Source organism: Gopherus flavomarginatus, chromosome 4 (genome assembly GCF_025201925.1).
Source record: "Gopherus flavomarginatus isolate rGopFla2 chromosome 4, rGopFla2.mat.asm, whole genome shotgun sequence".
Lineage (NCBI taxonomy): Eukaryota > Metazoa > Chordata > Testudines > Testudinidae > Gopherus > Gopherus flavomarginatus.
The window spans coordinates 172,481,207-172,495,031 of record NC_066620.1 but is presented as its reverse complement, the minus strand read 5'-3'; the positions used below and the strand labels follow the sequence as shown (position 1 = coordinate 172,495,031).

Genomic DNA, 13,825 nt, shown 5'->3' with positions numbered 1-13,825 from the left:
AGTTAAGACAACTTTACCCCGTCTAGACAGCACTGATGGAAGAATCCTTCTCTGGACTTAGCTACCATCTCGCGGGAAGGTTGGGTGCAGGGTGCAGAACCCCTCCTGTTGATGTCTGCACCCTGTAATGTCTGCACCAAATGTAATGCACCAGATGTAATGTCTGCACCAAAACACTACAGTGGCGCAGCTGTTCTGCTGTAGCATTTTAAGTGTAGACAACCCCTTCCTTCAGCAATGGGACTATGCTGAAGGCCATAAGAATCTTTGAGGATCAGAAGAAACTGAGGCAGGGTGATTGCAGTGCCACACAATGCCAGGGGTGTCACACACTGAGACTGTACCTTGCAACCACTCTAAAGCAAAGATGTTTCTGGCCCATTACTGGTTAACAGGTTCAGAACAGTGTGTGTAGTATATACCATACTAGAAAGTTACAAGTTAATGTCTTTAAGAGGTCATAACTCCTGCTCCAGAGTTGAGGTTTTAACACGTATTTGCATCTAGAGATAAGATTATTATTATTATTTATTATTTATATTCTGATAGTGGCATCAGTGTGACAGCTTCCTTCCAAATGCAGAGGAGAGCAGACACTATCCCAAATAATCTTTTGTTTTCATATTTTATCAAGGACTTGACACTCATTAAAACAAACCATACAAACAGCAAGAGTAATTAGATACTATTTTCTGTCACTGGAATGTCATTGCTTTTAATGATGGTAGTGCTGATCATCTAAACTGGCCTGTTCTTTTTAGATTTTGATGACCTCTCTGAATGGAACCTGGCATTTAATCTTTTTTGAAAACTTCAATCACTGTTGCCACATATTGGTCATCAGGTGGGGGCTTCCTCTGGCTGCCAGGCTGTAGGAATTTCTTAATTGTAGGTATGTTGCTTATTCTTGCTTTAAAAGCCTGAAATGAGAAACAACAGAAGCCCTAAGAGTAAGGACATAACACTCAACTACTTCATAAATAAAAACTACACACATTAGTTTTGAAGAAACAGAGCTCATTAGCAGAGCTTGAATCACCTAATTCCACAGACTTCTATTGTTATTATTACTTAACGTTTATATAATGGTAGCACTTAGAGGCCAACCACATCAACACCCCATTGTGCTTGGTGCTGTACAAACATACAGAAAATTACTGCTCATGCTCCAAAGAGCTTACTGTTAATGTACACAGTTTTAATGAGATCAGAATCAGCCCAGGAACTCATGTTAAATGAGCAACTTGAAGTCTTTGTTCTGCACAATTCTATAGTTGCTGGTTGAGCTTTAGTAACAGAATTACCTGTAACACAGGGAACTTGGAAAGCACAGTGGGCTCTTTCTCCTCTACCATTAAAATGGCTTCAAGCAGCTGTACATCTGCCCAGCTGAATCGGTTGCCAACAAGAAACTCTTGCCCGTGTTGTTTCAGAACCTACAGAATACCAGGGAACACAAATGTTATGGTTATGAAAGAGGCATATACACTGGATAAATACTGGCAACTGAGCTCAGTGTGATACTTTCGAAGTATAGCAAGGTCATGGTCTGTGTAACAATTTTGTATGAAGCATCTGGGTGGGATTTTCAAACGCACTTACGTGATTCATTAGCACCTGCGCTCCTCAATCACTCAAGTGCTTTGGCAAATCCCTCTCTCTGAATACAACACTAGTATTAATAGCTGCAATAGAAAAAATCTGGTTTTTGTACCTAAGTACAAGAGGTACATAGACGAGTCTTTCCAGGTCACAGTAGAATGGCCCCACCCCTAGTCCAACAGCCTCTGTGCTTTTGAGGATGATGAAAGTCTCGGGGAAGGAGAACATCAAGCTGCAGCGAGGGAAAATGATCCCATAGTTGAGATCTTTCTTCCAGATGATGTCATGGTGTTCTCTCACACTGAGGATACCCCTCTGGGGGAGGGGACCCCAGTTATTAGGAAGAAACAGATATTAGTAATGTGGGACTTGACTATCATAAATATAGATATTTGGGGTTATGGTGACCGGGAGAACTGCATGGTGAATTGCAAAGGCTGCAGACATCTCAAGACATCTAAATAGATTTATGTGCAGTGCTGGGGACGAGATGGTGGTTGTGGTACATGTAGGCACCACTGACATAGAGAAAGGTAGAAGAGAGGTCCTAGAGGCCAAATTTAGGTTGCTATATAAGAGATTGAAGTCTAGGACGTCCATGTTAGCATTATCTGAAATGCTCTAGTTCTACACACAAGGTCAGTTAAACAGGCAGAACTGCAGTGCCTCAATCATGGATGAGACAATGGTGTTCAGATGAGGGACCTGGGTTTATTACGACCTGGGGGACCTTTTGGGAAAGGAGGAGCCTATACAGGAAGGATGGGCTCCACCTAAACCAAAATGAAAACAGCTTGCTGGCATATAACATTAAAAACGTTATTGTGGAGCTTTTAAACTAAGGGCTGAGGGAAAGCCGACAGGTGTTCAGGAACACATAGTTCAAACAGAGACATACCTTAGGGGAGGATTTATTAAAGGAGTTACTCTATAGCCTAGTAAAGAGGAGAGGACAGAAACTGATAAAGTACAGGTAGGAACTGAAGAGAAACAGTCAAATGAAAAAGAGTCAGGCAACTAAATATTGACCAATGTTATAAGTGCTCATGTGCAAATGCTGAAATCTAAATATTAAGATGGGTGAACCTGAGTGCCTGGTATTAAATGAGGATATTGATATAATAGGCATCTGTTAAGGTATTTTTCCCACTTTGAATTTTAGAGTACAAATGTGGGGACTTGCACGTTACCTTCTAAGCTTAATTACTAGCTTAGATCTGATCGCGCTGCCACCAACCAGAAATTCCAGTGTCTGGTACGCTCCCTGTCCCCCAAAACCTTCCCCGGGGAACCCAAGACCCAAACCCCTTGGGTCTTAAAACAAGGAGAAATAAACGATTCCCCCTCTTTCCCCCTCCCAGACTTTCCCCTCCCTGGGTTACCCTGAGAGACTATTGTGATCCAAACTCCTTGGATCTTAAAACAGAGAGGAATTAACCTTCCCCCCATCCTTCTCCCCCCCCACTCCTTGGTGAGTTCAGACCCAATCCCCTTGGGTCTTAAACAAGGGAAAAAAATCAATCAGGTTCTTAAAAAAAGAAAGCTTTTAATTAAAGAAAGAAAAAGTAAAAATTATCTCTGTAAAATTAGGATGGAAAATGTTTACAGGGTCTTCAGCTTATATAGACTAGAGGGACTCCCTCCCCTCTAGCCTGAGATACAAGTTACAGCAAACAGAGGTAAAATATTCTTCCAGCAAAATACACATTTGCAAGTTAAGAAATCAAACATAAGACTAATCCGTCTTTTCTAGCTAGTATTTACTATTTTGAACATGAGAGACTGTTTTAGAAAGATTGGAGAAAGACCTGGTTGCACGTCTGGCCCCTCTTAGCCCCAAGCGCGAACAATGAACAAAACAAACAGCACAAACAAAGACTTCCCTCCACCAAGATTTGAAAGTATCTTGTCCCCCGATTGGTCCTCTGGTCAGGTGTCAGCCAGGTTTACTGAGCTTCTTAACCCTTTACAGGTAAAAGAGACATTAACCCTTAACTATCTGTTTATGACAGCATCACAGAAACTTCGTGGAATGATGATAATCAATGGCATTTGGTTAATACCAGGGAATGACAGAATAGGTCATGCTGATGGGGGAGTGGCACCATATGTGAAAGAAAGTATAAAAGTAAAAATCTTAAATGACTCATACTGTACCATAGAATCTCTATAGGTAGAAATGCCATGCTTGAATAATAGGACTATAGCAGTAGGAATATACTACTACTAGAGAGGCTACAAAAACAGAAAACTCAACAATAAGGGGAGATTTCAACTATCCCCATATTGACTGGATACATGTCACCTCAAGACTGGATGCAGAGATAAAATTTCTAGACACCATTAATGACTGTTTCTTGGAGCAACTACTCCTGTGACCCACAAGGGGAAAGGCAATTACTGATTTAGTCCTAAGTGGCACACAGAATCTGGTTAAAGAGGTGAATATAGCTGAACCACTAGGTAATAGTGACCATAAAGTACCAGTAATTACATTTCTGAACAGTGAGCACTTATAATGACAGATCTACTCCCTTTTCAGACATCTAAAATGGGGGGTGTGATCATTCGATTCCTTTTGTTCAGTTTGGCAACAGAATATTGTTCATTGCAATCAGAAGCAGGTATGTCTTCATTCAATGATATGTAATGAAATGACTGTAAATTGTTGCCTCACTATCACTTACCTTTTCATAGACTGGGAAGTATCTGGTTGTGGCCCTCTCAATGATTAAGGCAAGATTCCTTTCCTTAGGTGGAGTGAAAGCAAAGGTAATGATCATTCCCATGAGATCAGCTGTTCCTTCCACATACATGTCAATTCTGGAGGGAGGGGAGAGAAGAAAGCATGTTCAAATTATTTCAGGTTTTTCTTGCAAATTAGTAAAAGCAATTTTTTATGATCCGTTAATATTTGTATAATCAGCTTTTGCGTTATATGATAGCGCTGTTAAAATTTCACTGTTGCATTCATGCCTTGCTCCCTTTTTAATGACAATGCAGACATGCAAGCATATGTTTAACAGCTTGTACTGTTTTTACTGTTTACTGTTGTATAGGTCTCTTTGTGTTTAGATTTAGTCTCTTTGGGGAGCAAGCAATGTTCTTCTGGTGAGTGGTTCTTCTTATTCATTTATTTTTGCTGTTAAAGTAAACCTATTGCTTATCAAAGATTCTGGGTTAACAGCCCTGGAAGCTCAAGTCCTTTTCATCCACAGAACCAGTGTTGTCAGGTAATGGCAGCAAAACCATTATAGTACTGTATCACAGAACAAGTTATGACTGCTCTGCCTGTATTAACATGCATCTGAGGAAGTGGGTATTCACCCACGAAAGCTCATGCTCCAAAACGTCTGTTAGTCTATAAGGTGCCACAGGATTCTTTGCTGCTTTTACAGATCCAGACTAACACGGCTACCCTCTGATACCTGCCTGTATTAAAGAAGTTTAATCCACAGCAAAACTGCAAATACTTGGAATTCTTTACTCTTGGTTTTGCAATCCCAATTTACTCAGCAAAACACAATACAAAACAAAAACAAAAAACTACAACACTGCGGGCCTGATCCTCTTCAGCATAATTTCAGAAACAATGGTTAAAACTCATCAAGGGCCAAAGAATTTTCCCCTTAGTGCATAACAGCTTTTTCTCACCCTTTCATACTCAACTTACAGTATTACATAAGTGTTAACTGGTAATAATATAGCTATTCATTGTAGTTTATTAAGAAAAAGGGGGTGTTATAGTACAATGCTCTCTCTTTCAGATCCTTCCCATAGAAGTTGTACTTGGCAGCTATGTAGCGAAGAATGGCTCTGGTCTGCACCATCTTCATCCCATCAATTTCCACCAATGGTACTTGGTCAAACAGCAGGGCTCCACCTTTGGAAAGGAAAATACAAGAAGTATAATGTTACTTAGGCCGGATCTATACTTAAAAGTTAGATCAGCATGGCTACAGCACTCAGAGGTGTGAAGACATCACACCCCTGAGCGCCATGACTATTCCAATCTAACCCCTGGGCACATGGGGTCAGGGTAGCTCCAAATGTAGGCAGCATGGGGTGTTCCGATTTAGCCCATCTCCTGATGTTTCCATCATCCTAGCTACTGAGATGAAGTTCCTACGGTGACAGAAAAAATCCCTTCCATCAGCGCAGGAGGCACCTATACTACGGCACTACAGCAGCATAATTACAACACCGTAGCTGTGCCCCTGTAGCATCTGTAGTGGTCTCGATCCCCGTCCCCTCCTTCAACTGTGTTATCATTATAGTGGAGCTGAGAAAAATACCTAAATTGTTAGTACGCTTCTGATTATATCAGGGCTGCCCGGAGGGGGGGCAAGTGGGGCAATTTGCCCCAGGCCCCAAAGGGGCCCCCACGAGAGTTTTTCAGGGCCCCTGGAGCGAGGTCCTTCACTCGCTCTGGGGGCCCTGGAAAACTCTTGCGGGGCCCGGGCCCCCGGAGCTTCTTCCGTTCCAGGTCTTCGGCGGCAATTCGGTGGCGGGAGGTCCTTCCACTCTGGGACCTGTCGCCGAAGTGCCCTGAAGACCCATGGAAGGGGGTCCTTCCGCCCCGGAACCCGCAGCTGAAGAGCCGAGTCTTCGGTGGCAATTCGGCGGCAAAGACCCCAGGCCTCCTGAATCCTCTGGGCGGCCCTGGTTTGTATATTAGGAGATCTTCAACGTCTGCCATTATATTAAAACTTCCTGCACTAAAATAATGATGTGAGAAAGAATAAACATATACTAGTCTAAATATTTACTCTGTAGCTAAGACCTAGCATAATCAATTGACACATTGCTTTACAAACCTATAGTCACGTGTTCCCTCCCCAAGGGCTTCCAATTTAAATTTTAATTAAACTATATATGTAGACTGTGCTCCAAGGGCTTAGTTCTGCCCCCTCTGAAGTCAATGGCAAAGTTCCCATTGAATTAAAAGATACAGGATTAAGCCACAAATAGGCATGTGTGCTACTGTACCTACTAACAGACAGCATTTGCTCTAAATCTCTTTTGTTTGTTTTAGTTGCCTGATTTTAATCCATTAACTTCATTCTTCTTCTAGGTAGAAAAGATTATTTTGACAAGAGTTTGTCTGCTCTGTTTTGCACAAAACCACCAAACTATGTCAGTAGCCTAAAATAAAAAAAGTCCTTCCGTTGTTGCAAAGTGTTTAATTTCATAGTGCAATAAAATTGTGTAGAACTGGTTGTCCACATCATCATAATTTTTGTAAACATTTATATAAAGCTTGTGTGTCCTCATGACTTTCCAAGAGCAAATGTGACCAGATAAAGGGATAAATACGCATTAGCAAAAATGTCCTTTTCTAGCAGAAGCTTTTTCATTGATAAAAACCAAAAACCATTAACAAGTATGCAAGGGCCAGGGCGGGGGGGGGGGGGGGGGGGGGGGTGGGCGGGGGCGGTTACCATCAGAAACATGTACTACAATAAAAGCTTATTAATGGCTGGATTTTCTAGCCACTCCTTGCAAAGAATTCCCTGGCAGGTCAGTGAGCTTTAGTAAACTGAAAGAACAATTAGTTTCTAAGGACTTGTCTACACTTGAAATGCTGCTGCAGCTGCACTGTTGTAGCGCTACCTACGCCTATGGAAGGGGTTCTGTAGGTAATCCACCTCCCTGAGAAGTAGGTAAATCAACAGCACAATTTTTCCGTCGACCTAATGCTGTCCACCCCAGGAATTAGGTCAGTTTAACTGCTTTGATCAAGGGCGTAGATTTTGCACACTCCTGAGCAATGAAGCTGGGTCAACCTAACGGTCAACCAGGCCTTAATAGCAAAAGTAGTACGGCCATGTCTGCACTACCACATATTTCGGCAAAATTTATGTCGCTCAGGGGTGTAAAAAAACCACACACACCCTCTGCAACTTAAGTTTTGCTAGCATAAGTGGTAGTGTGCAGTGCATTATGTCTGGAGGAGAGCCTCTTCTGCTGACATAGCTACTGCCACTCGTAGAGGTGGTTTTATTATGTCAATGGGAGAGCTCTCTCCCATTGGCATAGAGCGGCTACATAAGCAATCTTACAGCTGCATCAGTATAGCTGTGCTGCTGTAAGATCGCTGGTGTTGACATAGTCTAATTTATCCTTAATAACAAGCTATTAGCTCAAGTGAGATTTGTAATAGACAGACAATTGCTGGCCCTCCTAGCTTTTACTGGAAAAAGCAATCACTGTCCTTTAAATAACTAGAAGCTACATATAGGCAAACAGGTTTGGTTAAGAACTAGTCTAAATGTTTGCCCAAAATATGAACCAAATGTGGTGTATTAAAAACTGTTAAAATTGTAACACTATCACTTTAAGAGTAAAGGTTTTCCTGGTCTGACCTGCAGGCTACAGGGATCTATAGGGAAGCCTGAGATTATAGTCAGTTTTGCAGACAGTTAGCTTAGCCCTAGAGTAAGGTGGAGTGAGTTGTGCTTCTTTGTTTTAGAGAGTAGCCTGCTTTGGGGTTCTTATGTGTTGTTATTCTGAATTCTAAGAAATAAAGTTACATTGCAACTTGGCAGGAAGAGTATATTTTTTATCAGACTTCTCTGTGTGTTTGCTGTGAACATACCAAACCCAAACCACTTTAAGGTTCAATAAAGTTAATTTAAAAAATAATTGACACAGGGTACGTCTACACAGTAAAAGAAAATCTAGGGCAGCAAGTCTTAGAGCCCAGGCAACTGATTTGAGTTCACAGGGCTCATGTTGCAGGGCTAAAAAATATCAGTGTAGATGTTCGGGTTTGGGCTGGAGCCCAGGCCCCAAGACTCTCCCCCATCACTACGTTTCAGAGCTTGGGCTTGAGCCTGAGAACAAGTATCTACACTGCTATGTTGAGCCAGGCAGTGCAGGCTCTGAGAGTTGCTCTACAGAGTATTTTTGCTATATAGGAGTACCACCAGGTGCCTAATCTGTAACTGACAAACTTATTTAAACATACCTTCCTACCTGGACAAATCCCTACACACCCAACCCACTGAAACAATAGCCTGTAGTTGACTGTCATATCGCTCAACGTTGAACAGCTATACCAAGAAAATAGAATATGCTTAAATGTAAACTGTTATTACAAGGTAAATATATGCCTGCTTTCAGGGAGTATAGCAGTTGAGCTCAGTGCATTAAGACAAGACTCATTCTTGCATTGTGGGAAGTTACTGAGACATTGCTTTATGAGCATTCATTTATATTCCAAGTCTTAAATAATACCTACTGTATCAGCCCTCTTTTAATACCAAAAAATACCTCTGTGTTAGTCCTCAGTATAACAAATATATGAGTGATAGGTGAGATCAGAACACTAAACAAGAGGGGACAAATTCAATCCCGTTCTTACTTCCTACAATGTACAAGATAAAAGCCAAACACACATCAAAGGTTGCATGAAGGTGGGGAAAAAATCTTAAGAGGGGAGAAAAGAGCAGCCTTTACCAGTCAGGGTACACTTGCAGCTGTACAGCGCTGGGAGTTAAACCTGTCTTCATACAGCTGAGTAGGGAAAGCGCTGCAGTCTGTCCACACTGACAGCTGACAGCGCACTGTCGTGGCCACATTTGCAGCATCTGCAGCGGCATTGGGAGCACTGCATTATGGGCAGCTATCCCAGCGTTCAAGTGGCTGCAACATGCTTTTCAAAAGGTAGGGGTGGGGTGGAGTGTAACAGGGAGTGTGGGGGAGAGAGAGAGAGAGTGGATTTTTGGAGCCGACACTGTGGGTATGTCTACATCTACAATTTTGCAGCGCTGGTTGTTACAGCTGTATTAGTACAGCTGTATAGGGCCAGCGCTGCAGAGTGGCCACACTTACAGCAACCAGCGCTGCAAGTGGTGTTAGATGTGGCCACACTGCAGCGCTGTTGGGCGGCTTCAAGGGGGGGTTCGGGTGAACGCGAGAGCAAACCGGGGAAGGAGACCAGCTTCCCCGCGGTTTGCTCTCGCGTTCCCCGAACCCACGAGCAAGCAGTCTCCTTCCCTGCGGTTTGCAGGGGGGTTCAGGGAACGCGAGAGCAAACCGGGGAAGGAGACCAGCTTCGCCGCGGTTTGCTCTCGCGTTCCCGGAACCACCCAGCAAACCGCAGGAAGGAGACCTGCTTGCTCGAGGGTTCGGGGAACGCGAGAGCAACCGGGGAAGGAGACCAGCTTCCCCGCGGTTTGCTCTCGCGTTCCCCGAACCCACGAGCAAGCAGGTCTCCTTCCCTGCGGTTTGCAGGGGGGTTCGGGGAACGCGAGAGCAAACCGGGGAAGGAGACCAGCTTCGCCGCGGTTTGCTCTCGCGTTCCCGGAACCACCCAGCAAACCGCAGGGAAGGAGACCTGCTTGCTCGGGGGTTCGGGGAACGCGAGAGCAAGCCGGGGAAGGAGACCAGCTTTGCCGCGGTTTGCTATCGCGTTCCTGGAACCACCCAGCAAACCGCAGGGAAGGAGACCTGCTTGCTCGAGGGTTCGGGGAACGCGAGAGCAAACCGGGGAAGGAGACCAGCTTCCCTGCGGTTTGCTCTCGCGTTCCCCGAACCCCCGAGCAAGCAGGTCTCCTTCCCTGCGGTTTGCAGGGGGGTTCGGGGGAACGCGAGAGCAAACCGGGGAAGGAGACCAGCTTGATTACCAGAGGCTTCCTCAGGTATGCTGGGATACCTGCTTATTCCACAGAGGTCAAGAAAAGCGCTGGTAAGTGTCTACACTTGATTACCAGCGCTGGATCCTCTACACCCGAGACAAAACGGGAGTACGGCCAGCGCTGCAAACAGGGAGTTGCAGCGCTGGTGATGCCCTGCAGATGTGTACACCTCCTAAGTTGCAGCGCTGTAACCCCCTCACCAGCGCTGCAACTTTGTGATGTAGACAAGCCCTGTGTCAGCAGCTGCCTTGCAAGTTCCGACCCCATCCCCCACCTCTCTCTCACTCACTGAAAGCAAACAGCAGCTGTTTTTTTCCTCACAGACCAGATAAGCAGCCGCTTCCCGAAATGGACCCCGCACCACCTGCGCTGCTTCTCTCTTCAAGCAAACACTAGCTGTGGGCATTCCAAAGGAATCCCCCTGCCTGCCTCTGCTCATTCACAGCAAACAGGAGCTGTGTTTGTTTTTTTGATAAGCAGCTCCTGGAGCCCGGAGTTCACAACAAAACAAAGAGTGGAACTTTCATTTAAAAGGATTATGGGAAGCTTCCGGAGATCAGTCACTGCGTACTAAGGTTATTCCCTGTTTACACTGGCGCCCCAGCACTGCAGCAGCAGCACTACACTCTTTATTCCTCTCGGGGAGGTGGAGTACAAGCAGCGCTGTAGCCATGGAGACACAGCGCTGTATGTGCCTTGCCAGTGTGGATGGGGAGTGAGTTACAGCGCTGTAAAGCCACTAACAGCGCTGTAACTCTCAAGTGTAGCCAAGGCCTCAGTCCATAACCTGTAAGGAAAGCTCTACACCACCAGGCTCCACTTCTTGATTCTGATGATCTACAAATCTCTGTCTGTCATGATGCACTATCTCCCTTCAACCAATCTAGTAGTGTAGCCTGTCTTTCTGGATTTTTAGTCATCATCTTTAACTCACTGTTTAACAATAGTTAAGCGTTAACAAAATGTTAAACTCAGCTGAGCTCGTGATCTTCCTCCACAAGCCCTCCCCACCTCACCATGAACATTGTTACCATTCTCTCAGTCACTTGGGCCACAATATGAACTATAACGTGGCCCTCTCACTGGATCCCCATACTCAAGCCATTTCTAATTCTTGCCACTCCTTCTTACACAACATCTCTAAAAACTCAGTCTTCCCTCTCTGACTATATAACCAAAACTCTTGTCCAAGCTCTCATCTCACATGTTGATTACGGCAACCTTGCTTCCCTTAAGTCTCTTCAGAGAGCTTCTGCTCAAATCGTCTGCTTGGCTTATTGCTCTGACCACACCAACCCCCTCTGAATCCCTCCATTGGGTCCCCCTTTTCAGATAAGATAAGCTTCTTGTCTTTAAGGCCTTTCATAACTTAGTCTCACCTTATTTAACTAAAGCAGCAACTTACTGTGATGTCAACTCCCATCTAGACTCCACCAGCAATCGAACCATTAACACTCACTTATGCAGCTTTGTGTTTTCTCGGGCACTGACCCTTATGCATGGGGAAAATTCCCTGAAAAAATCCGAATAGCAACAACCTTCTCTTCCTTCAAATCCTTCATTAAGACTCCCCTCCACCATGGTGTCTGAGAGACCCAGCCTGCTGATCATGACTAAGCAGGTGACAAATGGACTCCTCCTCTTCCCCGTCTTTCCTTCTCCTACTCCCTTCCTTTCTCCCTGCCCCTAATCCTCAATAAAAGAGCAGCAGTACATGTTCTGTGCATCACAGTTTAGGATGTGGACAAATTGAAGAGTCCAGAGGAGAGCACCAAAAAATGATCAAAAGTTTAGAAAACTTGATTTATAAGGAAAGTTTTAAAAAAATTGGCATGTTAAGTCTTGTGAAAAGAAGACTGAGCAGGGAGCTGATAACAACCTTCCAATGTGTTATAAATAGGACTGTGATCAATTGTTCTGCATGTCCATTGAAGGTAGGACAAGAAGTAATGGGCTTTAATCTGCAAGAAGGGAGATTTAGGTTAAATGTTAGGAAAAAGTTTCTAATTATAAATGTCTTTATGCTCTGAAATAGGCTTCCAAGGGAGGCTGTGGAATCTTTGTCACTGGAGGTTTTTAAGAACAGGTTAGACAAGCACCTGTCAAGGACAGTCTAGGTTTACTTGGTCCTGTCTCAGCACAGCACCTGGGCTAAATGACATCTTGAGGTCCCTTCCAGCCCTACATTTCTATGATTCTATATACCTAGAAAGCTGGGCCAACTCTTCCTCAGATTCATCTGCATGTATGTTGTCTCTCCAATCCCCTACTCTTCATTTGTTTGCTTATTTAGACTCTAAGCCTCTGAAGGCAGGGATGGCAACACCCAGCACAATGGGCTCCCTACCTGAATTAAGGACTTTGGATGCCCCCATAATATAGATATTTAATAAAAATAATCAGGGGCATGAGCCTGGGAAGTGCTGAGCTCCCTCAACATCGACTGGCTCCAGTGGAAGTGCAGGATGATTAGCACTTTGCAGGCGTTACTTGGCACCAGACATGATTGGGCGGTCAAGGTTAGTGATTTATGAACTGATACATGATGTAAACTGAATTAAATGTGTCCACACAGGGGTTTACACTGGTTTAAGTAAACTGATATAAAACCCAATTTTAGCTAAACTCGTGCCACTTTGGGTGTAGAAAATCCCCGGTCTACAGTCTTACCTTTTATTAACTTTTGATACTGTTCCCTTGTTTCCAAAAATTCTTCTTCAAACTGCAGAAGGAAAGATTAAATAGATTAGTTACATTGTTATATTTCAGGCAGCTTCTTTTAGGAAGCAACCCTGTCACAACAAGCCAAAAGGCAGAGTAATACACCAGCATAACAAAATAAATCATGGCTAATCCTGAATGAGTCCAAACAATAACGCCCCTTCATAAATTATGGACTAACCTCCACCCCAGCTGCTGCCAACAGCTACCGTATTGATTCCATGCATCCTCTTCCATTGAAGTAGGTAAGTCTGGGTTTCCCAGACATGCTTCCTTGCTTCTGCTTCCCTGACAAATATCAAGCAAAGGAAAATGTTTCTGAACAAAAATGAGGTTTTGCTACAATGGAATGTTTACAGCACAATGAGGTTTCAGGCCTCTGCTGCTGTCACTGTACACTTTACTCAAGGTATGTCTATACTACAAGTACTACAGCTATGCTAAAGTGACAATTACTGTAGTAAATCCACCCAAGAGGTGATAACTAGGTTGACTGAAGAATTCTCAGTTTTTATGCCTTCTGGAATGGTTCCTCTAGGCCAGGTGGGCTTTCTGGTGAGTTTCTGTTTGGAAACCTCTGCTCTTAAAAGCATAGTGCACTCTAGGACACAAACAGGGTGGGAAAAAGTGGGGCCTGAGCATATTTGGTGGTGTTCCTCTCAGGCCCATCCACTCACTCCTGTGGGATAGACCCTCATAAACACCAGTGAGGAAACAAAAAAGCCTCATATATTTTTCCTCCCTTAGGATGTACATACTGTTTAGAGGGCACTCAATCCAAAACTTGACTTAGAAATCATTCAAATTGACAATTACCCATTAAACAGTTCTAAGAATCAAATCATTTAAGTTTTCAGTCT

The 13,825-nt window shown here is 43.9% G+C and overlaps 1 protein-coding gene across 1 annotated transcript; it reads right to left on the bottom strand.

Annotated features, from left to right (window-relative positions):
• Positions 1-670: 670 nt before the first annotated feature.
• Positions 671-13,252, bottom strand: LOC127049757 (glutathione S-transferase A4-like). Its single transcript, XM_050951020.1, is given in 6 exon segments — positions 671-920; positions 1,305-1,436; positions 4,290-4,425; positions 5,353-5,485; positions 12,915-12,966; positions 13,147-13,252. Coding segments are annotated over 6 exon segments (666 nt in total). The 5' UTR covers positions 13,234-13,252; the 3' UTR covers positions 671-794.
• Positions 13,253-13,825: the final 573 nt, after the last annotated feature.